This window comes from Ambystoma mexicanum, chromosome 3p (genome assembly GCF_040938575.1).
Source record: "Ambystoma mexicanum isolate Mex_15411 chromosome 3p, UKY_AmexF1_1, whole genome shotgun sequence".
In the NCBI taxonomy this organism is placed as follows: domain Eukaryota; kingdom Metazoa; phylum Chordata; class Amphibia; order Caudata; family Ambystomatidae; genus Ambystoma; species Ambystoma mexicanum.
In genome coordinates, this window is record NC_090925.1 from 1,218,979,121 (window position 1) to 1,219,005,954 (window position 26,834).

General features: G+C 48.0%; 1 protein-coding gene across 3 annotated transcripts in view; it reads right to left on the reverse strand.

Moving 5' to 3' along the window:
* ANKHD1 (ankyrin repeat and KH domain containing 1) overlaps window positions 1–26,834 on the reverse strand; it is a 1,723,611-nt gene that overhangs the window by 212,407 nt on the left and 1,484,370 nt on the right. For all 3 annotated transcript variants that reach the window (XM_069652665.1, XM_069652666.1, XM_069652664.1), the window contains exon 29: window positions 11,863–13,433. In XM_069652665.1, the coding sequence (XP_069508766.1) occupies window positions 11,863–13,433 (1,571 nt within the window). The remainder of the gene's footprint in view (window positions 1–11,862; window positions 13,434–26,834) is intronic.

A 26,834-nucleotide genomic window follows, 5' to 3' on the forward strand; every position in this document is an offset into this window, starting at 1 on the left:
ACTGACAGGCGAATTCTCGCCTTCTCCCCTCTTCCCTCTCCATAAGAACTAAGTGATTGCTCTGTCGAGCTCTCTCAGGGCTTATTGGGATCATCATAGCGATGTATGTGAGCTTAGGCAACAAGTTCATTTTAATGGCGTTTATTCATCCGCAGAGGGAGAGAGATAGTGTGTCCAATCGCTTTAGGTCTTGGCAGATGAGCGTTATTTTTTCCGTGGTAGTTCAGGGTGCTGATGTCAAGTGAGGCGCTAATATTAATGCTTAGATACTGAATATAACCCGTTTACAAGGTGAAGGGGGCGATTCCCCCAGGGTCCCAAGGGATATCTGGGTGCAGTGCATGACCGCTGATTTGCCCCAATTGATCATGTAGCCCGCCATTGGGCCTATGTCCTGCAAGAGCATCCTAATGTATGTGAGGGAAGTGCAGCCTTTACTGACCTAGAGTAGCATGACATCTGCATACAGAGACGCACAATGTTCCTCCGTGCCCTGTGTTATGCCCGTCCAGTCTTTATCCGCCCGAAGTCCGATCGCAATAGGTTCTATAGGCAGCGTGTATAAGAGTGGCGATAGCGGGCAGCCCTGCCGGGTGCCAGACTGTAGTTCAAAAGCAGGGGAGGTGACACCGTTGGTGACGACTGCGGCTGTGGGGGCCGTGTAAAGTGATCTGATCAGTTGAATAAGGTGAGGGGGGAAATCATTGCGAGGCAGGACTTTGAAAATGAATTCCCATTGTACGTTATCAAAGGCTTTTTCGGTGTCTATTATCAGTATTAAGTCTTCCGGGTCTCTGTCTCCCGCTACCACGTGTAAAAGCCTTCAGATGTTATCACTGGAGTGCCTATTGTGAATGAACCCGTTTGATCGTTATGGATGATATATGGGAGGCTGTTTTCTACTTGTCTGGCTAAGCACTTTGCCAGTATCTTGGCATCTGCGTTTATGAGAGAAATGGGTCTGTACGATGTGCATACCTCAGGGTCTCGCCAGGGTCGACCGCTTCATTGAATACCTCTTCCAATCTGAGTGCGAGATCTGCTCCTAGCTTTTTATACAGATCGATGGGTAATCCATCTGGCCCTGCCGCTTTACCGGATGTTAGCGTAGCAATGGTGCAGGTTATTTCTGCTGCAGTGATACGTGCTTCGGGGACAGGTATGTGATCCGCAGGGATCTTTGGGATTTGTATAGAGTCCAGGAAGAAGTCGATATTCGGGTTCGCAGAGACATTGGGGGCCGTGTAGAGTTCTTTGTAGAACTAAGCGAATCATGCATTAATTGGGGAGTCTCCCACGAGTGTATTCCCCGCTTTATCCCGTATTGTGGCTATAATTTGAGCGGCTTGTCAATGTTTTAGGGCCAGGGCCATGGTCCTCAGGGGTTTATTACTCTCGGCATAATATGCTTGGAACCAGCTATTGTAGGACTTCGGGACTCTGTCGGTAGTGACATGCTTGATTTTGGTGCAGAGTTTAGTCAGTTGATGTTTTAATAGCTTTTTCAAGTTCATTTGCGGTCCCTTTCAGTTTTACTTAGCTCGGCTGTTAATCAGGCGATTTCCTCTCCCCACATCTTGCGTTTGTATGCCCAGCGCGAAATGCATTGCCCCCTTATGTGAGCCTTAAATGCATCCCAACGCTTATGGGTCGTGTAGCCCTGTACAAGGTTGGCTTCCCAGAATCACTCAGTCGATTTTGAGATGTTCTATGAGGCCTGGGTAATGGAGCATGCAGAGGTTTAGTCTTGCGGTGCGTCTGGGAGGACTAGGCGTAGGAGGACCGAGGCATGGTCTGAGAGGAGTGTCGGGAAGATCTTGCATTCCTCGACTGAGTGAAGTGTGTTTGCTGAGGTAAGCCAGTAGTCTAGCTGGTAATATGTGTTGTGTGGATGGGAGTAGTATGTGTAGTCGTTGCTTTGTTTGTGCTTCTCCCTCCATACGTCGATTAGGTGAAGGTCTTGCATTAGGGTTGTGAGGGCTATCGGTTTTTTTCAGAGTAGTGGGGCCTCTGGGGGTTGTGCCCTGGCGGTCTTGCGCGAGGGTCTAGGGTGATGTTGAGGTCTCCGTCTATGATCGTGATGTTGCCCATGTATTGTGCGCAAGTTGTGAATATTTCGGTGAAGGACAGGGTGTCACACACGCTCAGGAGTGTGATGGGGTGGTGGTGTAGGAGTCCCTGATTTAGAACGTATCTGCCTTCCTTGTCGGGAACTTTATTTTGAATGTGGATCGGGACCTGCTTATGGATAAGGATGGATACCCCTGTTTTCCCCTGCTGTGGGGAGTGGTGCGCTGCCCCTACCCAGCCCCGCTGAAATTTCCCTGATTCCGTGGCACCCAGGTGGGTTTCTTGGAGAAAGATTACGTCTCCCTGGATGGGATGGCCCAGGCTTTGGATGTTGACTCTTACTAGGGTAATGTTCGCGGCCATTGTCTGTGAATGCATGTTCTGATGTATGCGCTGATGGTTGATTGCCTCAGTTTTGGGGTTGGTACATAATGGCAGGTAATGAATGCAGTGTGGCACTTTCTGTTCGAGAGTCAGAGTGTGCAACTCGGATTGGCTCCAACCTGAGCCTTCAACATGTCTTAACCAAACAACTTGATTAACAAAGTGAGAACGTTGGGCTGGTCCAACTCGTCGCCTTCTCCCAACACATGGCAAGATTGCCAAGACACTGGGTTTCTGGTGGGGGGATGGGGAGGGCGGGGAACCCAGCACCCCACGTCACCCTGTGCTGCACCCCGTTTTGGGTGCTGTATGCCTATAATTGTCCCCACTGAGGCTACTGCTTGTCCCGCATCATCGGGGGCGGTGAAAGCTTTGTGTATATCCGTTATGATTGCTCTCTTTTTAACGGACGGGACATATACCGTCCAGTTCCAGGATCCAGTGGTGTCACGACAGGTTCGTCTAGGGGTTTGGAGTGTTGTACGACCTTTCGTTTTCAGGGCTTGGGCCCCCAGCCTTTGGGTCTGCGGCTGCCTTTTTGACATTTGCCGCTGGCCAGTGGTCTGACTGAGTCGGGGGAGGCCGGTGGTACGGTCGTTGGTTCTCTGTGGTGGTTGTTCAAAGTCTGGTGACTATATCACGCTGCTGGAGGAAGTGCCATGCTGTTTCCGCGTCTTCAAATGTATGCCATTGTTAGTTTGAACACACCACGTAGCAGGAAATTTCAGGTAGTGGCGATGGTCTGAGGTCTTCAGTGCTTCGAAGAACAGGCTGAATTCTTAGTGTCTTCTAGAGGCCTCCACTGAAGTCATCGAAGATTCTGATATTTGCTGCATCGACATCGATTGGGCCCACTTCTCTGTATGCTTTAAGGATCACCATTTTATGCTGGAAATTGAGCAGGCGCATGGTTATAGTCCTGGGGCGCCGGTTTCGGAATTGGTGCCGTGGACCCTCTCTATCGTGAGTTTGCGGGGATTTTTGATTTTGAGAGCATCTCAGAGAAGGTCATACATGAAGGACTTTAGGTTCTCCCCTCCTGTGTTTTCGGGCAGGCCGACCACCCGAAGGGTGTTACGTCGGGAGTGATTCTCCTGGTCATCGATTTTTTTCCCCCCAGTCTCTGGACTTCTTTGATGACCCCGTCCAGTTAATTTTCCGTTGTCAGGTTGTATTCGATAGCACTGATCCGTTGTTTATGGTAAGTAGGACGCTCTGGCTGTGCCATCAGGCGCGATAGGACGTCCTGCAGGTCACGCTTAATGTCCATCACTGCGTTAAAAGTTTCCTGCGTTCGCTGTCCAATGATCCGCATTTCTGCTAGGATGGCCTGTAATTGTGACTGGACATCCGTCTCTGCCTTGTTTCGGTTGGATCTCTTAGGTTGGCTTGGTGCGGCCGGCAGTGCTGGTTTCTCTGTTGATTCTAGGCCTTCCGTTTGCATGCCTGTTCACCTCGCTGGTCCTGGCTCTTCTTTGGGTACCCACCAGGGGTTGGTTTATAGTGCCTCATTGCCGCATGCAGTGTGGGCCTCCCGTTCTTGACTGCTCAGCAGTGTTTAGGTTCAGGGCTACTAGTCTACTGGGGGGCAGGGAGGTGCACCCCTGCCACAGGGTGCCCACAGGTTCCGGTTGTCTTTGGCGGGATAGCTGATGTTGTATCTCCCCCTGCTATGTTCTCCTTTCAGCTGCGCTGGGGTTGGTGCCTGTTGGTGGTGGGTTGGGCGGTTTGCAAGGCCTGTTAGCAGGGTGGTCGGGCCCTGCTCATGCCCTTAGTCCAACGATTGTCAGCCTGCGACGGGGTTGTCGTTCCATAGGGTGTGGGGGGGTGCCCAGAGGGGTACACCATGGGGGCGCTGTAAGTTTTCAGCGGGTTGGGCGTCCCAGGCACTTTGGGCCTCGTTCTGTTGGTGGACTGGTCTCTTTGCGTGGGTGCGGTTGCAGGGTGTTCCTCTGCTGCTGTGAGCTGGGACGCTCGTAGCTGTTCTTCTGCCAGTGTGTTGGGGGCTTGGCTTCGCCCTAGGACCGCGGTGTGCATGGGGTGGGTTACATGCGGAAGCACGCTGGTGAGGCTCAGGTTATTGGTGGTGGGTGGGTCGCAGTGCAGAGCCTGTATACATTTTGTGCGGTGACCAGCTTCACTTCTGTTAGAGGCCTGTTGGCTGGGGTTAGTCTGCAGGCCGGTGTCTCGGATGTTGCAGTCTTGCCGTGCCGTTGAAGTAAGCGCTGCCCTGCTGGGTCCATCTATGCCCTGCTGCTATCCCTGTGCGCAGGTGGTGACCCACGGGGGTTCCGCCTGCTGAGCGCTGATGCAGCGGGCTGTATGTGTGAGCTCGTAGAACGGGGCTCCCGCTTTCCCCCTCCGACTTACTTGTGGCTTGGTATCGGAGCGATCGTGCCTCTAGTGGCCCCGCTCTCCGGTTGTTTCGGCTGTGGCAGGGGGCTGCTGGTCTCGCCAGTGGGTTCAGCCTGGGCGACCGGAGTCCGCAAGATGTCATTCTGCCTGGGCGTAGCGTGTCAGGGCGGCCTCCCTGCCAGGCACCGGGCAATCACCCAGGCAGGCAGTCGGGGGCTTCTGCGACTGGTTCCCGCTCCGGCGGGCGAGCGTCGTGGGGGCCAACTGCTAGGTTTGCAGGGTTCCGGGCCGAGTTGAGAGCGGGCTGGGGGTTCACTGCTCCACCCGCCTCGGATGGTGTTGGTCCTGGCATCGGTCAGTTGGAAGCCGTCGTTTTGGCGGACTTTTGCCGGCACAGGTCGCTAGCAGTTGCGTTTGGATTCTGGGCACCGATTTTCTTGCACGTTGGTTCCACTGGATCTAGGTGGTTAGCGATTCATAATTCCCTCGAATTTCGTGCAATCTGGCAGCTTATTCCAGGCATTTTACGGTGGATCTGTCCCTGCAATGGCAGGAGCTCCTCTAGCCCGGACCATCTTGCACCATGCCACCTAGTGGTTCCTGATATCAACTGTAATTTTAAGAAAAAGATTGAAGACCCTACTGTTTAGATAAAGGGGTAAACTGAGGGTTGGTATACGCCATATAGTGTTATGGGTTCATCTTTGGTACTGTTCTGATGTTTGTTTTTATTATGTTTTTTATGCAGTTTGATTTTTGTCTGCACCCTTAAGCCATTTGGTCACTGGTGCTCATTACAAAAGTTATTAAAGTAAAAGTGGATGCCCTCGAGACGAGGATGCGCAGCCGCTGGCGCCAAACACACTGAAGACCCTGGGATGATTTCAGACTGAACAAAGTGCCTTGAACTGATAGTGTCGCCCCTGAACCACCGGAACTTGTGGTGCTTCCAATGGATGGGGACGTGGAAGTAGGCGTCCTACAGGTCCAGAGACGCCAGGAAGTCGCCCTCCTCCAGTTGGCAGAGCACGTTCTGCAACATGATAATCCAGAACTTCTGGGACTTCAAGTACTTCTTGAGGTGGCAGGTCCAGGATCGGCCTCCACCCACCCATCTTCTTTTGGGCCAGAAAGTATCTGGAGTACACCCGAACCCCGGTGGTGCTGTGTGACAGGGTCCAACGTCCGCTTTTTTAACATGGCGTGGACCTCCTGCAGCAGCTGCTGCGCCATGTGCTGTTCTTGTCAAGGCATAGGGGGAATACGAGGACACCCTCATTGGAACTCCGAGGTGTGCCCCTGTCCGAGAGCATCCAGCACCCATCGGTCAGTGGTGATTGTGTTCCACGCGCTGACGAACCTCGCCAGCCAGCCTCACACTGGGGTGCACAAATGGGGGTTCATAGCTGGTTCAGGCCTGTTTCGGTGCCCTGCACTGTGAGTTGCACTGACTCTGTCCTCCACCTCCATATGGCTATGAGCGACCTCTGTACGCCTCTTGATTCGTGGAGCGGGAAGGCTGCTAAGGGGTGGTGTAGTCCTTTGAGGACCTGACTGGTTTTCCCCGAGGAACGAAAGGACGAACAACGTTGCAGCAGGGTACCCAGCAAACGTGCCGTCTGTGTGTCACTCTTGATGATTTTAAGAGACTTGTCAACCGTCTTGCCAAACAGGTTTTACCCTTTCGCATGGCATGTCCAAAACCTTAAGACTGAAACGTCCAGCCTGAAGTTGGTAACTTTCAGCCATCCTTGTCGACGAAGAGACACTGTTTCCCATCTGACGGAATCCGGTGTCCGTAATGTCCACCAGCACTGTGATGGTGTGGTCTGAGGCCACTCCCCCCCCACCCCCTCGAACAGCTCAAGAGCTCCTGACTTCTTGTCGTCAGGAAGTCCAGAATAGGGACCAGCCTATACCAGAGGTCCGTGCCGTAGTGGGACAAAATGGCCAGGTGCTGGCAGTCTTATAGATCATCCACTTTCCCATAATGTCCAGCTTCTTCCCCTCTGGGTCCAGGGGTACCATGGACGAGGATGACATGTTTGTAGGGCGTTTCCTGGCCGTGACTGAGACACAGGCATTTGCTCCTTGAAGGCCTTCGGGAAAGCAGTCTTGGAGGACTATCAGACTGAGCAGGGCCCGGTGTGTGTGGCAGTCTCTGCTGAATTTCTGATGCCAGACTGTGCTGCGTGATCAGAATATCCAATGAAATGTCCCCGAGATTAAGTGTAGGAGGAATGAGAGGGGGAGGCTGAGTTGGTACGCCTCTTCTGGAGAGGTAGACTATAGGTTTCACCCCACAGTGACCCACCATCCAATAAGGGTCCCTGGCCCGCTTTGTTGTCCTAATAGTAGCCCACGGCTAGGTCGTCACCTTCATCGGAGCCAGTACAAATAAACAGCTCCTTGTTTTTTACCCCCCCCACCCTCCTAGGGGGTCGTAGGAGCCTTACTCCTTCCCCTCTCCTGAGACTTCTGGGGGTGGGGGGGAGCGGTTGCTGTCCCCCTTCCAGGGGTCGTCGCCGAAGCCGCAGCAGTTACCTCACACCGTGCTGGTAGGGACACCTGAGAAGCAGCAGTTGCTGCGACTGTCGGCACCACCCTTGTGGTCTGCCCCCCCTTTTGAAGAAGTAGTGGTCGTCGATGAGGTGGTAACAGCAGTCGATGTGGTCGTTGATGACTATGTGGACGATTAGATAGTCTTGGCTGGTTGAGACACCGATGTTGATGGAGTCTCCAATGGAGGCAGTGAAGGGCCCACTTTGGATTGCTCTGTCGCTTTGTCTGCCGATGTCAAGCCGAGTTTCGAAGGAGTTGAGGACTTTCTCTTAGAGGGGGTGCCCCTCACTGATAGGCTCACCATGGATGTGGTTGGCGATGGCGATCTTGTCCTTCCTGAGCAGGGACACGAAACAGCGGCGAACCCAGTGGGATCAGTGGCATGCAGCCTTGCATTCTTTTGGAACCCCGTGGGCGGCGCAAACTCAAAGGACCTCGACCTCTTCTCTGAGGGAGTTCGATCGTGGGACCGGCCGGTCCTGGGGGGAAGCAGGACTATGGCCGGAGGCCTTACCCGATATTACCCAAACTGCCAGCCTGCTGTAGCGATACCTCTTGGTCTTTTTCAAAAAACCACAGCAGACATCACATCACTCCTCATCATGGTCTGGATGCAGGCAGTAAAGATATTTGTGGTGTTGATCCTCCACAAAAAAGTTCCTTAGTCCACATTGCGCTCCGAGTTTGAAGAGGCATCTCTTCTACTCGGTCATGGTGATCAGGCTCAAAGTAGGCCCAAGCGCGGGCCTTCTCTGATCGATGAAAGATCCTCGATGTAGTATGATCTGCACCGACAGCAAATCCCCGCTGCTGGTAGTTCACCTCCGGTCTAATGATAAATCCAAAAATCGGCCAAAATTTTCACATTTTACCAAAAACTCAAAATATTAGGAAAATCATCTCTAAGAGCATTAAGAGGACTCAACACTGAAGTATGCAGTAAAAATCTGAAGAAGGCCACCAGGGCTGGAGTTTAGGGAGAGGACTGTCATTCGATGGGGGCAGTATGACCCAGAGCAGAGTGATCAGTTTAGAGGAGAAATAGTTTTAAAGTGAAACTTTTTTCTTTAACCGAGGATTCCCAGCATGATGACGGGGAATATCCATGAGCATGTGAATCCATGCCAGGCCCTTTGCTGGAGAAAAGGAAGCGCTGGAAGAAGCGGTCCTCGCAAGCCGATGGGTGCGTAGGGGCCCGGCCCTCCGAGGCACTGGGCCTCTGTTCCTGTTCAAAGCGATGAGGCGCCTGGTGCGTGTATCCGGAAGGCTGCGATGGGTAGATGTATCCCTGAGGAGACCAGAAGCGTGCACCACAGGATCTGCTGCCACTACCAGAGGAAAGGGGGCTGGGATCATCTTGCAAAACCCATTCGATGGACGAAGGCACTGGTGGGCCCCGAGCTGGATCCAAGATTGCGACCAGCTTAGCAGGCACCAACACGTGCCTCTCTGCCATTTCGGAGTCTTGTGCCACGCACTGGGCCGGACAGTGTGGAGGCCCTGAGCCAAGAGAGGTCTCAGACATGGGAGGATATAGTTTGGGTCTTGCACCCGAAGCAGAGGCATCTACCTCAGAGAACCCTCTGGTAGGTGCTGAACCTTCAGCCAGATGGCTGATGGCCTTAACGCTCTGACGCACGACATCTGAGTGAGCTCCGGTAGGATGGACGCACTCAGCAACTGTGCCAGTGGACGTGGTGGATCGTGCCGAGGATAGACTCTTGTAGGTGACACTCGATGATGCCTTAACCCCTGGGGTAGAATAAGAGGACGAACTGGATCGCTCTTCAGAGGACAGCCTGGTAAGGCTCTTGAACCCCTCAGCTTGGGAACCGGTAGCCAGTACGGCATCTGGTCAATCCCCAGAGTGCCAGAAAGAGCCCCAGGGCCCCTCGGCTTGAGAGCCGGTACCCTTAGAGGCCTCTGGCTTACCAGAACCTGAATTCAAGGAATTCCGATCCATGGGAACTCCGGGCAAGGAGTCGACGCGCCGTGGAGCCATGCAGAACAGAAGGCCTACCTTGTCTGGACGAGAGGTCCTGGAGACAAAGTCCTTAAGGTGGGGAGGAGGAGAAGTGTGGAAGATCTCCCTCCACCACAACAACAGATTCTTCAATGCCCCTTTGACAGAGAGCGCTGCAAGCCAAACATGAGTCCCAGCGGTGGTCAGGCTTCAAAACACTTAAGACAGAGTGCATGGGGGTCCAAGGCTGGGAAAGATCGGTCGCATGAGGCACGTCTCGTGAATCCTCCTATGGCCGACATGCGCTGGGGAGGCGAGGCACCAAAGGGAAGCTAAATAGGATTGAAAAAACAACAGGGGGCAAGCGGAAAGCTACAAAAATCTCGGTGCTAGCTGCCAGGCCGACACTGTCCGTGCAGAAAAAAGGACTGAGGTGAGGTGCCGGCATGTGGGGCCTCCGCAGGGCGTATACCCATGCCCGAGGTAGCTCAATTTTTCGCTGAAAAAGTTTCTGGTACCGTCCCCATGTCGGGGGGACACCGACAAAGATGGAGGAAAGGAGATGCGAGGTATGAGTGAGTGGTCTTTGCATACAACCTACAATTTTGAATTAGCTGAGGCTTGGGTCCAAAAAGTTGTAGAGGTTGGAATCCAGGAAGAAGCCTGGGTAGGGTACCAGGGCATCTGTCCTGCATGACTTGTCCAAGGATTTGAGAAAAACAGTGAGCTTAAAGTTGTTGGGCACTGAATAGATAAGACTTCAGCTGTCATTTGAGGCCATTTCCCACGTGGGGTAAAAGATCACCAAATTACAGTGTGGTGGGGGGCTCTTTGTGGTCCAGAGTGTTTCTAGCCATTTTGTTTTCATGACTGTAGTCCTCAGAATCATTCGTATCTTGCAGGGACGATATGGCCGATACAGAATCTGATGTTAAAATGGCTCCAAACCTCATCTCCTGGTGCACTGCAGCTTTTTCTGAAGTGCTGTATGAGGCACTTTGTGGCCTGCATTTGCTTGCCCATGCCCCTCTGTTAAGGCTTGGATGAGTCCTCGGTCCAAGGCCTAGTGGAAGAGGTTGGGACCTCGTAACAAGCTATGTTGTAAGGCTGTGAGCCCTCTGTGTGAATGACCCACGTGGAAGCCCCTGAAAGGGGCCCTGATGCGCCTGTGGTTGGTGAAATACCCGGATTGGCCCTTCATGCATGCACTGGTGCAAGACCATGTGGGTGCGCCGATTAGAGCTTTGATGGCCTCTGGGTTGCCCCTGGTGAAACAGCTTAGAGCCACAGAAGTTACAGAAAGGTCCCCCCTATATCGGACTTTTCCCAGGAAGGAGTTGCTGCATTGGAGTGGCCTGGAATAAATGGGCTCACTGACCCGTCTCCTCGGGATGCCACCAAGTGTCTGCGTTGCTCTGAAAAGAACTGCTCCAATGATTTCTTCCTAGCAGTTCAATCTTCTTGAGAGTCAGAATAAAGAGTTGCAGGCAGTCAAGCATTCCAGCGATGATCGAAAGCCAAGCACTTTAAGCAAAGGGAGTGTGGGTCTTGAGATGAGAAATGCCAAAAGCGTGACCCACAATGAAAAACACACCTTCTTCCCAGACAAAAAGGAAAAGACAGGAGCCGCGGAAAGAAATAAGTAAATAAGTAAAAAAGGAGAAAAAACAAAAAAGCGCCTCAGAGCACTACTGTGCTACCGGCCCAGTCCACATGGAAAAAGGGACTGACGGTGGCCGGAATCAGAGCGTGCAATGATCACATTTTCTCAAGTGCAGTCTCCTCCCTAAAATTTTTATATGGAGAATTTCTGCAATGGAAATGTGATAGCGCTGTCCCAATGGGATGGACACCCATAAATATAGAGGAAAGGGGATGGGACATATGAATAAGGAGCATACAAATATTTTTGGACTGGACTTGCCAGATACTTCACCTTCTTGACTCACCCCTCACAGAGTAGCACATTTTTCTCTGCCCCCAACCCCATGTGGTCATTGGAACCACTTACTTTGTCTTGGTTTGCTACCAAGTTTTTAATCATGCAGTTCAAATAGGAATCTAACTATATACTTTGATTGTTTTCACGTGCTCACTGTTTGGAATTTCTCGCACTTTGAAACAAAATATATTGTAATTTGGCTTATTATGAATACTCCATAAAATAAAGATAGGTCAGAACTTCCACTAGAATGGGCTATCTGACATAATTAAATGTTTGAAATTCATTCATGTGCTCTGGGACAATGATTAGATGAGAAAAAAGTAGAAGTCTTCAGCAAAATTATTGAACATTAGGAAACAGGAAATGGACATTACACAATTTTACATTTTTGAAAAACGTTTAAAACAAAGAATGCAAACTATATGCACATACAACACAGAATATTCTATAACTCATGTAAAGTACGAAATTCTTTCTTTAAACCACTATACACTGGTATTTGTTCAGATACATTTTAGACAAAACCCACGTATACAATAATTTTCAATGTTTGGTTTGCAATTGCTTCTTTTTAATAACTTACCCAAGGGATTGGAGGAAAGTCTTTGGGATGGTTGCCTAAATCCAGGAGCCTTTGACCCATCAGAATAATGGACATTTTCCAAATGTCCTAGAACTGAATTATTCAGATAAGGTGATTGCACACTGAATGTCTGATCGGCCCCTGTCCGTGAGGAAAGTGGACAAGCTCCCCAATTTTGGCTAACAGGCACCTGATTTTCAAACAGACTGCTAAAATGGTTGAAAAGAGCGGCTGGACCATACGTGGATGCTAAAGGCTTATTTGTTGGGTTCATATGAAGTTGAGACCCATTCATAATGTTCATAAGTGATGAAAGAGGTACTGCTGTGGGTGGGATTTGTTTCAGTGAATCTTGAGGCGTTAAACAACCAGGATGCGTCACAAAAACTGATGGATGATCTTGAGGCAGGGCAGCATTTGGTACCATTGAACAGAAAGAACTTCTAGGCTGAATTCGGTGAGAAACATGCTGTGCTGGAGCAGAAAGTGGAGGTAAGTTACAATGGTCTCTATTTTCTGTACCTGAAGGTACGACAATCGGCGAACTTGCAGTTATATTGGATGAAGCGGATTCCGAATTGGCTACAAACTGCATCGATAATGATGGACTTTCTTCCTGGATATTATTAGGTGGGGGGGTGCTAGTAGCTGAGCGAGACTCTGCTCTTGCATGATTGCTAGAGGAGATATTAAAACTTGTGGGTACAGAGGACTGCACACACAGGTGTCCGGTATGTGGATCTGGGATTAGCACCTCCTTTGGTAACGAAAAGGACTGATTTTGAGAAGCCTGCTGATTATTTATTGGGCTAGAGGCAAAAATTGCTTGCCCGCAATTTCTGGATACAGAGGAACTTAAAGGCAACGTGGTGTTAGTGATGCTCATTGAGGTTGTCACTGGGGCAATTGTGCTCGTTTTCGGTACGCAGGCAAACAGTTGCTTTCTAACTGAGGAGGAAGGACTGTGTGTCAAACACAAAGTCTGACTAGGTACAGGGACAGAAGACACAGGCGAAGGCGAACCAGAACAGTCAGGCTGAATAAGGCTAGCACTTTGCATTACTGGACGAACTGTACTGTTATGCTTTGGAGAGCTATTTGTACTCCCAGGGCTAACTGGTCTCACTGGAAATGGACCCCAAGTGCTGGAAGTGGGAGTAAAGTTACTTCCAAACTGTGCCATAGGTAAACGAGGGTGTCTAATTTGTTGCATAGTTTGTGCAGCCAACAAGGCAAAATGCGGATGGGAATAAGCTAAGGGAAGAGAAACTGGAAAAGGAGATCTCACACTTTGAGGAGTATTTTTGGTAAGTCTGGCAGGCTGAAACGTTGACAATGCCGCTGATTGTGAAGATGTCGTTGTAGGTGTTCCCAACGCATACGATATTTTATTAAATGGTGCTGTAACATTGGCTCCAGATGACGAATTTGGATTAGCTGAGACACATTTTGTGTTGACAGTTGGTACTCGTATGTGATTTTTGGGAATTAAATCTTCAAGTTCTTTAGCAGGGTCTTGAATCAGGGCATTGATGAGTTGAACAGCATACCTTGTTGACTCAGTACCACCTCTGCAAGAGGACAAAATGTATTTCACCAAGAAGAATCACAGGAATGCAAGTCAACACATGTATTAATACATTCTCTCTTAATAGTTCACTTTCTAATACTCAAAACAGACAATTCAATACCAAGCACAAGCAAATGTAAAAATGTTCTATGTATTTTCTGAGCATGCCCAACTTTTAACATGCAAACATATTACAAATATCAATGCTCAGAAAATCTCAAATTGACATTTTGTCACAAATATGAATTCACACAGCAGGGTTTTGGGTGACTGAGGTGAAAAGCAGCAAAATGGGGGGCGGGAAGGAAACTGAAGTAGAGAAGCCAATCGAAATATCACATAAAAGTTACTTGTTTTCAATACTATCTTCATCGGAAACTCATTCTTAGCAAGACAAGTTACTTAATGTCAACATTTGTTCTGTTGGATACATTCATTAACATTTGTTCTGCTGGATACCATCTTGCTGCAGGTAGCTCATTTAGTAATATGACAGGGGCCAGACTGCATAATGGACAATTTTGCTATGCTCCTATGAGGAACGAGGAGGTACCTTGGCGACTTAGGACTTGGGTTCAGGCACGCACTCTGAAATCGGTGCCATGCCAATATATTGAGTATCACTGGCACCCTTTATTTATTGCATTTGTGTAACACCCAGACCCCGAAGGTATCACAGCGTTTCTACAGAAGACACGAGGATGTAGTAAACAGATCCAGATGGACAGTCATATTTTTTAAACAATGGTTTCACAAGTGTTCTGAAAGTTAGGTAGCAACCCTAATTTCTGGTGTTTGGTTGAAGGGCGTTACAGAGGGAAGGCGCTGTGAGAGATGCTCACGTCTCATGCTCTTTTGCTTTTGAATCTCGGGAAGAATAGGGTAAAGCTGGTGGACGATCGTAGCTGGCACAAATGGGGTTTCAGAGCGATGCTATTGTGAAGACAAAGAGGAGCCTCTTTGTAGACACATCAGTGTGCAATGTAGAGAGTTTTGAATTCAATGAGAGCTTTGACGGGGAGCCATTGGTTGTCTCTCCTCGTTGCTGAGATGTGGTCTGAACGTCGAACGCCCACGGCTGCCCCGAGGGCTTTGCTTTGAAGAAGTTGGAGTTTGGCGAGGTTTTTGCAGAGGTACCCATAAGAAGTGTATTACAGTTGTCCAGTTTACTGTTGATGATGCCACTTGCGAGCATCAGGCAATTGTCCTGAGTGAGGAATTGCCTACTCAAAGAGGTTAGTTTAGCGGTGTAGGCCATGGATGAGGATAGGGTGTTGATATGTTTGGTCAAGTAAAGTTAGGCATCGAGGTAGATTGACATGTTTAAAAGACTGGCATGTTGGCGCCATCAATGGTAAAGGAGGCAAATGTAGCGTCTAGGATTTTGAGCCGCAGGGGGGAGCCCACAACAAGCAGCTCTGTTTTTTCATCGCTCAGGCATAGGTTATAGCCACCCAGTTTTGGGTGATGCTGCAGACCTGGTTTATAGTGCTAGTAACGGCAGATTAGCTTCCTGTAATAGGGATGAGGGTCAGGGCATCATCAGCAAAGTTGGTGTAGATAATACTGAGTGAGTCAAGAAGGTCAAATAAAGGCTTGCTGTAGAGGATTGGTGACAGGCAGGAGCATTGGGGGACCCAATGAAAACTCTAGGAGGTGCGATCACTTAGGAAAGATTTAACCCAAGTGGTAGCTTCAGTTGAAAAGTGGAAGTTAGATGGCAGAGTGCATCATGGTCCACCAGATCGAAAGCTGCAGAGAGGTCGAGGAGGAGAATAACCAGATTACCTGAATCACTGATGTTGTCTAATTGGATTTTGAGGTCTAGCACGGCTGTTTCATTGCTATGTTTAGGGTGAAAGCCAGATTGTTTTACCCCTAGTAGGTGGTTGTTTTCAAGGAAGAATTGGATTTGGGAGTAGACCATACGATCCAAGATTTTGAGGAGGAAGGGGATGGAGGCGATGGGGCGGTAGTTGGTGGGGAGGGAGGGTCGAGTGAAGGTTTATTAAGGAGAGGGGTAATACAAGCAGCTTTGAGGCTGGTAGGGACCGAGTTGGTCAGAAAGGAGGCGTTGATGAATTTGGTGATTGTAGGGTCAGTGTGGGGACGAAGAGCTTGACGATATGAGCAGGGCAGATACCTCCCTCGCAGTTGGATGGTTTGAGTGCGAGGATAGCTTTGAGTACACTGGCTTGGGATACTTGGGAGAAGCTGAAGGGTTAGGGCAGGGGGTGTTTACGCTGGGCGCACCAGTGCTTTGAGAGACGGGGTTTCGCTGCAAGTTGTTTTTTTTGCTGCGATTTTGTCTCAAAGTGTGTCCATTTTGTTAGCAAAGGTGGTTTGGATGGTGGAGCACCAGGCTTTATCAGACCGGGTCTAGGTGCAAGAAGGGACTGGGTTCTCTAGCTCTTTAAGAACGGAGAAGAGTTCTTTGGCATTGGAGCTAGCAGTGGTGATTCTGGAATTATAAGTGGTGGCTTTAGATGCAATTATGGCATTTTTATAAGTTATGATGGCATTGGAGTGTTATCGCAATTGGTGGAAGTAGGATGTTTCCTCCATAGGGGTTCTAGGGCTCTCTTATGTCTGCGGAGGGTGACAGGATCTGTGAACCAGATGTTGGCCGGCTTGTGTGGTTTGAGAATTTTCAGTTAGGGTGTGGGGGTGCAGGGGAACATGCTGGTCTAAAGTCTGGTGGAGGCTCTGATGGTAGAAGTCGACTATGACCTGCCGGTCCTTAATTATTTGTGGCAGCCACTAGACTTTTTAGAATTTTTTCTTCTTCCTCTCCTCCAGAACGGTCACTGCTCCATGTTTGTAATGGATATTCTTACTATGTCTCATTTTGTCTGGGAAAATACCATGACATTGAGGATACAGATTTTGTCAGACCGAAAGGTGAGGGAGCTTGTGGCAGAGCATTTCATGGCCTCCTCTAAAGTGCTGACACCAAAGAAATCTTCAAGGGATGCAGAAAAGGGACTCCAGAATCAACCAGAGATGCCTTGAGTGCAGCACTGGTCATGTTCCGAAGAGCAAAAAAAGTCATGGAGGAACAGCAATTCTAGGAGTGAACCCTCCTCCGTACACCCACTCCTCTTCTCTAAAGTGTCAGAGATATCAGAGTCTGGTGACTGCATCACACGTTGTGGATCCCAGTAAAAGACCAAGCCTTTCATGAAGGCATGTTAAAAGTATTCAAAGAGGCCAAAGAGACTGTGAAAAAAGGTCTTTCCTTGCTGCTCCCAGAAGGACTGCTCTGGCACACACTGCTCCCACAAGCCAAACATCTCGGGCCCCAGTGAGGGGTTGGGAAAGCTACACCTTCGGCCCTGGACCTGCATCTTCCCTCTTCATCATCTTATAGATACCAGCCTTTTCTGAGATGGCATCTGTAACGCTGGTGTGTCCTTGGCACAGCTGAAGTATACATCTACAGACTTGTTGCTGAAACTGCAGCTTCCGTCGAGCCACACTTCAGGGATCTGGGCAGCGTAGTCATGATAGGGCAACTCAGTTTAGGGGATTCCAATATATCTTTGACAAAGTGGAAGCGACCCCCATGTAAGCTTGAGCCTTTAACATCACTTTCAAAAATCGGGATTGCATCAGAAAGTTCCCTTCCAGAGTTACAGAAGGCTCTGCAAGAAGCTACTGGGCTTGATACATCTCCAGATTCTGATATTGGGAGATACTCAGTTTCAGCTTTGTACCAAACCCTTGGCTATTTTATGGTTGGGGTTGCAAGAGTGGTAGACACTCTGGGACTTGTAGAAGCTTCAAAAGACCCTATTTGCAGCACACATACATTCTCTACCCTAAATTGCATAGACTGCCCCCTTCTGCACTCCAGTGGGACACTAAAAAATAAACCTATACTAGCAGGAGTCCTCAAACCTGGCTGTGGATAAGGACCCGGCTCAACAACACAGAGCAGCGACTAGAGACCCACTGTTCCTTACACCACACCCTTCACCCTTGAAGCCTGATTATTCGGAAGGCAACAGCATATGCAATGGAAACTGCCTTTCCCAGAGCACCCCTGACGGAAAATCAAAAAAGATGGATGCATGGAGCTGCAGCTTCTGCATCTCTGGCATTCTAGCATTTAGGACTCAATGCACCATGTAACATGGCAAACTATTCCCATTCATACTGGGAAGCAGTAGATGTAGCTGGAAATCGCCTTCTGCAAGTGATACAGGGTTCCTTTAAACAAAGGGTTCAGAATGGGAAAAGAGCACGGCAAAAATATACTAGCAACTGGACTGCCTGGATTGTGTGGGCTGGGCTATGCAAACCAGAGCTGCATTGAGATGGCACTTCTGTACCAGGACTTCAAACCTCATGCAAGACATACATTTGAAATTGGTTGGCATTCAAAGCTAGAGACTAGTTTAGAACTGTTAAGGCTGTTTCGCACAAGGCTCTGGTGAGGGATTTACAACCGTTCACCTTAAGGTTGAGCAAAAAATCTAGCCCAAAAGGGAAGCCAAACCTCTCAAAAAGTGGTAGCATGATAAAGCAGTCAGGCACAAAAGGTTCACACAGACCTAAAATACACCATATTGGTATACTGAAAAATATGCACATTTATTATGTTAACTCTTTTAGTTAAGTACTTTAGCATCAAAATAGAGTATAAAAATAGCTAGTAAAAACAGTAAATGTCAAAGACACAACATATATTTTTAGTGTAGGTCCCACTTCTAGAGGTAGGCCCTGCACATATAAATAAAAGGTGTGGGAAGAGAAGGGATCCAGTGCCAACACTAAATGTGGAAAAATGTCGCAATCACGCCTGCTCGGGGGCATACATGGCCAGTACTGGCAAGGGCTCAGGTGAGTTACATGGCACTTCACAGCCACCTAAGTAGGGGCTATTGCTTTTCGCACCCTGGCGTTTGTCTAATAGTTTTATTCTATTGTTTTTACTGGATATGGCTGCTGCAAAGGATAAACAGAAAAAAGCCTTTGACCCGTTTCTATGGTCGCGGGCCAGGATGTACCATCGGTGCTGGGAGCGTAAAAAGTTAAGTGGAGTAGGGCGAGAGGCGATGACTTGATGGAGGAGGGTGTGGTGGCGGTGAGCGGAACTTGCGTAGAGGGTTCGCAGAGGGGTCAGAAAAAAATGGCAGTGACCCTGGGAAGGGCCTATGATGGCTGGAAAAACACAGGTGGTACACAATGTCCTCATCAGTTTCCAGACGCCCGATTGGCTGAGCGCCCTTCTCTGGATGCGAATGTCTATCTACTTAAGAAAATACTAATGCACACATCACAGGCACTAATGGTTCTAGAGGACGGCATAGTGTTTAAATCACAGCCAGAGGTCACCAGAAAAGAAGATACATTTTCGCTTCACACACCAAGACATCACTCTACAGAGTAAAATAGTTGGGTCAGCAGACATAATACTGAGTAAGTGAAAGGCAACTTTAAAAACACATTAAAATATATCACATATAAGAGCAAAAACGTGAGTATTTGGCCTCAAACTTCCTGAACCCACAAAAGATGTAAGAAAAATCTCAAAGGGCGGGTCCGTACCACCAAAGATGCTTTAGCAGAGTTTCAGGTGAACAGAATGTTCATTAAGAAATCAATAGGCCGAATCTAATAGGCAATTCATGTACATTATGAATAGATATTTTTATAGCACAAATCTAGCTCAGGCGCAACCTAGCACTGTACAGGTCAGAGCAAAACATTGGTAGCGAGAATTTAACAAGTCAAGTACACAATAGTAATAATTAACATCAATCAGAAAGAACATTACAGAGAGGGAAGTAATTTGTTGTTCTAATGGATTACTTCCTCTTACGGATTCCTCATCTTTGATAGACTCCCAAAACATTACGTAGACCTGGAGGAGGGAGCATAGCAAGGACACCACGTGTACATTCTTAGTTAATCCAATAATTCATATTACCCACTAGTAGTGATGTTGAAGACGTTCATTCTCACAAACACAATTAGTGATTTTGGTATCAACACGTTTTGAAAAAGACTGGTAAGCCCGAGTTTCACAATTTTAGATCCAATAACATACAAATAACTGATCCTTTTCTCAGAGTGTTCTTTCTACAATTGAAAGCTGATCTCTATAGCACACAGCCACGCTTTTTTTTAAAACATAACCCTGGTCGGTACATTTCTCCCAGCTGTTCCTGAAAGACTTCAACCACCTCCACCATCAGTCATTTCATCTATACCAGAACTACACGTTAACTAAACTTACAGTCTGCCCAATGTCAACATTCCTCACCTTACAAACGTATTTTCATGTTGCTCTTGTTACGAATGCCTTTTCTCTTGCCTTTGAGACTTTCCTGTAACACAAATGTCACGCTGTGTATGCACTCCGTTCAGTAGGAATGTAAACAAGAGGGACTTTTTTAGAATGGCATTCATCCAAAGTGTATGTTCCCCAACGGCCATTTTAAATCATATTGTCAGTATGTTTGTATACTGTAATATTGCGATCATGTACGATGATGCCCCTTTACTCCCTGGTTGTGTCCTCCCTGTAATACTCATGCTGTAGACCAATTGTGTACATCAATTTGTATTTTTCCTTGTGCCAATCCAAAACAGCACCTGGAATTTTCCCATTCCAACTCCCTCTGCTTTTGTTTGAATCAAAAATGTGAATAGATCTTATTTAAAACAAACAATATCCTCTGTGCATCCTCTCTCATTTTTAGGAACAATATAAAAGGAAGACACATTTGTATAGCATAGCAAACACAAAGTGTATATGTATGTGACAGCTCTGTTACTGCTTACATCCAAGTGATTCGATTGTTCCTGAATTTGTATGGAGCTCAATCCGATATAAAGACTGTCCACTAACATTTAATTATGTGGAAACTCTTGATCCCGACCTATTTCAAATCCTATGATATTTAATTCACAGAAAATACACATACTGAGTGCATAGTTAGGACACATGTACTGCAATGTTATGCCATTAGGGCTCAATGTTGGTTTTTATAACCCTTCTAGATGTCAAGGATGTTAATGCTGAATTATTAAAACAGTGGTTGAAGGCAACATTTGTGAGATGAGCCAATCTCAGTGAATTAAGTATGCATAAATTACACCTCAAGAATCCTCCAGCACATTTCCTTGGTATTTTCAATATAAATGAAAGTCTTGTCTTATAGGAAGGAACTAAGTGACCATTGTTGATTCTACCCACTGGGGAAGATCGACTGTAGCTTGTGAATCCAAAACGAATCCCTTTGAAGTCCTCTTTTTTTCTCTGGATTTCTTGGGGGAACTAATGTTTTGAAATGACAATGCATTACTTACCATAAAAGCATTTGTGATGGTTGTATCTGCTTAGATTCACATGCTGTGCATAGTCCGACAACCAGTGGCCACTGCAGAGTATTGCATTTTGTTTTTAGTAGTCGAAAAGGGGACGTCGACAAGGAGTGTCTGTAACACTATCCCTATAGTGACGTGCAGTGTACCCACAATCCCTCACGCGTCGAGGTCCCTCTGTTTGTATTTGTCCTGCCCTGAGGGAGCCTATTAGACATGAGTGAGTACAGAAAAGAGAGATATAGAAGAAAGTCTATGTTCCTTCCATCCGAGCGGGGAGGAAGGGTGGGCGCATGTGAATCTAAGCAGATACAACCATCAGAAATGCTTTTACGGTAAGTAATGCATGGTCTTCTGATGTTTGTTAATCTGCTTAGAATCACATGCCCTGCATAGACTAGCGAGCAGTACCCGGAGTTGGAGGTGGGTTGTGAGAAGGACCAGTAGAGAAAAGATGTCTTCATACTGCTTGTCCCACCTGGGAATCAGATCTAGAGTGGGCATCTAGACAATAGTCTTTTGTAAAGGTGTGAACAGAACTCCAGGTTGCCACTTTGCAAAGGGACTCAAGAGGGACATTTGCAATGACAGCTATGGAAGCCCCGGTGCCTCGAGTGTAATGTGTTCTTGGCTTGAAGGGTAGTTCTCTCTTAGCAAGAGAGAAACAGAGTGATGCATTGTACAATCCATCTAGAAATAGTGGATTTTCGAAACTGCATCTCCTCTTCCTGCTGCAACAGAGACAAAGAACTGATTAGTCTTTCTCAATGGTCTAGTTCTTTCCATATAAAACATCACTGCTCTGTGAACATCCAGTGTGTGCAGGCTCTTCTCACCTAAGTTTGAAGGATTTTGAAAGAACGTTGGTAGTTCTATTGACTGGTTGACATGGAAGAGATACATTTTGGTGCAAACCTAGGATGTGTGCGTAGAACCACCTTATCCTTGTGAACTGTAACAAAGGGGTCTAGTACAGAGAGCGCTTGTAGTTCACTTACTCTCCTAATGTAGGCGATAGCTATTAGAAAAGCACTCTTAAGAGTGAGGTCTTTAAGTGTTGCTTTGTGCATGAGTTCAAAGGGAGACCCCATGAGCCTGGTTAGTACCACATTTAGGTCCCATCCGGGAGCGGGGTTAGCTATGGGAGGGTGGATCCTCTTCACTCCTTCCATGAAGGCTTTAATAACTGGGACTTTCCACCATGACACTAAGTTGGGAAGTGGTGTATGCGGAAAGTGCAGCTAAATGGACTTTAATAGAGTTAAACACCAAGCCCGAGTCTAGTAGGTGAGTCAGGTACAGAACAATTTGTGTGGGAGAGCAGTCAACTGGGTTGATGCTCCTTCCCCTACACCAGATGACAAATCTTTTCCATTTGCTAGAATAACAGTGACGATTGTTAGGCTTTCTAGCCTCCCTGAGAATGTCCATGCATCTCTGCAGGAGTTGTAAATGTCCAAATTCTATGATCTCAGGAGCCAGGCTGCTAAGTTTATGGTCTGAGGGCATGGATGTAGTGTCCTGCCCTTGTCCTGTGACAGCATCTTGTACGGCTAGGGAAGTTTCACTGGAGAGGATGGGGACATCTCCATCAAGTGAGCGAACCAAGGTTGTCTGGCCCACATAGGGGCCACCAGTATCATGGTAACTTGTTCCTGGTGCATTTTGTGCACTATCTTGTTGAGAAGGGGAGTCAGGAGAAAAGCGTAAACAAATTTCCCTGACCGTTCCCCTTGGATTGGTTCTGGGGGTAGCTGGAGGCGTAATCTTGGCATTGCGAGTTCTCCAGAGTTGCGAACAGATCTATTTCTGGGAATCCCCATTGTGTGAAGACGTTGAAGACGATGCCTTCGTGTAACCGCCATTCGTACTCTGAGGGCAGAGGGAAGTCTCTGCTGAGTTCGTCTGCTAGCAGATTGAGTTCCCCTGGTACATGTTGTGACAGTAGGAACATGTGTTTGAGAGCCCACTTCCAGATGTTCTGGAACAGCTTGGACAGTCCTGGAGAGTGAGTGCCCCCCTGCTTGTTGAGGTAGTACATGGCTGTGGTGCTGTCCGTGAGAACTATCATTGTCTTCCCTTGTAGGTGTGCTTGGAAGGCTTTCAGTGCCTTGAACACAGCTAGTAGCTCCAGTAAGTTTATGTGCTTGGATGCTACGCTCGGAGTCCAGACTCCGTGAGCATTCTGATGGGATAGGTGAGCCCCACCCATCCTGTGAGGGATGCGTCTGTGGTTAGAGTGGCTTCCACTGGGGGGGGGTGGCGAATGGTTTCCCTATTACCAGGTTTTCCTTCGACCACCACCGTAGCGAGAGAACCAAGGGCTGCGAGACCACCACTAGATCGTCCCATTGTCCGCTGGCCTGACCCCACTGGCTGTTGAGCCACTCTTGCATTGGGCGCATGCGCAGGCGCGCGTGAGGTACCAAATAAATACATGACGCCATCATTCCTAGTAAGCGCATTGCTTTGCGTACCGTCACCTCTCGACCGGCCACATATTGAGGGATTTGAAACAGCATGTTTTGGACCCTCTCGTTGGAGGGGAAGACGAGGCCGTCCTTTGTTCGAATTAGAGCCCCTAGGAATTGTTTGATCTGGCTGGGGTCTAAGCTGGACTTCTTTTCGTTGATGGAGAAGCCCAGTTGAAACAAAAGGTCTACAGTCTTTTAGGTATTTGAGAAGCATGTTTCGTAAGAATCCCGTTATGAGCCAATCGTCGAGGTAAGGGTATACTGGGATGGACAACCTGCGCAGGTGGGCCACTGCCACTAGCTTCGTGAATACTCTCGGCGCTGATGCTATGCCGAAGGGTAGCACTCTGAACTGGTAGTGTTTGCCCTCTATCATGAACCTGAGGTGTTTCCTCTGCGCTGGCAACATTAAAATATGAAAGTATGCATCTTTCATGTCCAGGGTGGTCATGTAATCTCCCTGTGAAAGCAGGGGGATTACCTCCTGTAGAGTCAACATACGAAACTTTTGAGGTTTGACAAATTTGTTCGCTGGGCGCAAATCTAGTACAGGGCGCATGGTTAAGTCCTTTTTGGGTACAAGGAAGTACACTGAATAAATACCTTCCGTTACCTGGGATAGAGGCACGACCTCTATAGCTACTTTTTCTAGTAGTTGGTCCACTTCTTGGAGGAGTGCATTAAAGGTAGGTTGATCGTCTATAGGAGATGTATTCCTAATAGGTGATTCTTTGGGTGGGGACAGGTTTATGGCTTCAGGGTCTGAAAACGCTGATGGGGACTGCCAGGGCTGTGAAGCGCCTTCTTCTGGGTCTTCTCCGAAGCCCCCCCATCACCCATTATCCAGGTTGTCTTCAAAACCTTCCTCCTCTAGGTTTTGTTCCCCTTCATTGCCTAAGAATTCGTCATCCTCCTGAAAGTGGGGGTCCTCTCCAGTAAGGTCATAAATCTACATCCTCTGGGGGGGGAAAATCAAACAGCCTGGAGTACTTGGCCCTGGGATCCTCCTGAGGTCCCTCTCTTGATCTCTTGGGTGTTGGAAGGTTCTGAGTCTCCATAAACCTCTCCATTTTGTCCATACAGAACTGGAGTCTCTCTAGGGTTTCTTGAGGTACCCCGGAGTGGTCAGGGGGAGAAAAGGGAGGGCCTTCCGTTAGAAAACGCTTCGACCTATCCCATAACATCGAAGAGAGGTTCCCCTCGCCTTCTGAAAAGCCTTCTGGTAGGCTAGGAGTCCCTCTCGACGGAGCGGGCGGTTCCTGCCTTCCTTCTGACCTTTTCGGCGTTTCCCGGGCCTTATGAGCGGTAACCGACGTCACTTTCGCGTCCGTCTCTGGCTATCGACCACTAAACTGTCTGTCGAGGGCACCTCAGGCGTTGACGTTACAGGCGTCGCTTGCTCTACGCCGACGGGCGCTCTCTGCCGGTGCGCGTCTGGCGGTTTAGTGATAGCGCCCTTATCTGGGGGTAGCCCAGTCGCTAGTCGCGTTTGCGGTTGCGAGGGGGGCTTCAGACTCTTACGGTCTGAGGAGGCCGCCGGTAGGACCTGTGTCTCCGTTGGCTCTAATGCTCTCTTCGTCTTCGACGAGGAAGAGCCGTGGGTTGTGTGTTTATGGGAGTGTTTTCTGTGTGCGTCCTTGTCGCCGGGGCGTTCATCCCCATAAGCAGGGCGTGAGCCGAGCTTGTCGGGGCCGGACGAGGAGGAGCATGAACGCCCCTTAGAGAAGTCTACGACTTCCGAAACGGACGTCGGGTTGTCACATTCCTCGCCACTTTCGGCGGCGGGTGATGAATCAGACCTAGACATGGCGTAGGCTGCCCACCTCTTGACCCTACGGTCTTTCAAAGTCTTCGGCTTAAGGAGCTGACAGGCCGCACAGCCGTCGTCTTTGTGGTCGAGGGGCAAGCAACGGTTACACCGTTTATGCTAGTCTTTCCAGGTAAATTTGCCTTTGCAACGCGGGCAAAACCTAAAGGGTGTTCTGCCCATAGCTGAGGAACAGATTGCATGTGACAACGCCGAAGGAAAGGGAGGGGAAAGGGAAAGGCATTCTCAAAGAGAAACAATAAATGTCCCAGGACCCCACTCTCCCTACTGTATTTGGCCGTCAAGGCCAGGCCATGTGTTCGGTGAACGCCGAATAACCTCCTTCGTCGAAGGCACAGTCGTCGGAGATCTTGATCGGTGGTGAACAGCTTTGCAGCTACGACGCCGAAGGAGGGATGTAAGTAACAATATAAGTTAATGGCAACCAAAGGTCAAATAAAGTTTTTTGCAATGTCTCTCGAGGAGCTCCGCGTATAGGCGACCAATATCTGGGCAGAAAAAAACAATCTGAGGGACCTCGATGCGTGAGGGATTGTGGGTACACTGCACGTCACTATAGGGATAGTGTTACAGACACGCCTTGTCGACGTCCCCTTTTCGACTATGTAAAAACAAAATGCAATACTCTGCAGTGACCACTGGATGTCGGACTATGCACAGCATGTGATTGTAAGCAGATTACAAACATCAGAAATGTTGTTTCTTGATGGTTCATATCCATATAGTGCCACGCCACTGGAGATTTTGAGTTTGCATTCCCCATGCCTCGTTTGTGTTCTCCAATGCGTTCTTTGTGGCCCTAATAGTTTCTCTTACGTAGATCTTTCCACAAGGACATTTTTGACTATATATGGTATGCATTTTGAAATGCAAGAAGCATAATATTTCAAAACGATCTTTTCTCCAGTTAATGGGCGATGTAGAATATTGCTCATGATAGTATTATTGCAGTGTATGCAAGTCAAACATTGACAAGTTCCAACTTTGTTGTGCGCAAAAAGGTTTGGTGCTCAAGGTTTTTACTCATATCTGCCCTCTCTAGTTCTTTTTCCATTTAAATGCTATCCTTGAAAAATCTTTACAAATTTCACTTATACGTGGGTCTGTTTGTAAAATTGTCCAATAAGTTCTCATCAATTTGACAAGTGGTGGTGTAGTTGGGGACAAACATAATTGGAAATGTCAAATGTGCAATGATCTTGTTCCTTTGTGTTTGATTGCATAACAGCTTATCCTCGTCTTGAAGAGAGTTCAGCATTTTTTTTAAAGACATTCAAAGGGTACCAACGATTCAGTTTCAGTCTTGCTTCACTCTCCAAATCCTCTTCCTCCAAATGGACCCTTTTGAGCCTCAAGAATTGAGAATGTGGGCGATTCTATACAGGATTTCTTGGATGAAACAAATCCCAATGTAGCTAAGAATTTCGGTCTGTGCATTTATGAACTGTAAATTGGAGCTTATTTCCCATAGTCAATGCAATGCCTCTATGTATTAGATATAGTAGATGTACATTTAATAATTCCCATGTGTTGTATTTGTGCATTCCAGAAAATACTTATCACACGGACGTCCTTGCCATAAGATAAAAACATTGTCTATATACAAAGCTATAGTCTTCCTCCATTTTGCCAATGCTCAGTTTCCAAAATTCTGTCTAGTTCAAACTTTTGCATCAACAGACTGGCATAAATCCTGCTTCCTTTGAGGTTCCTTGACCTGTTGAAAATGCTGTTTGCCAACTTAAAGCAATTTATTTGTATTTAT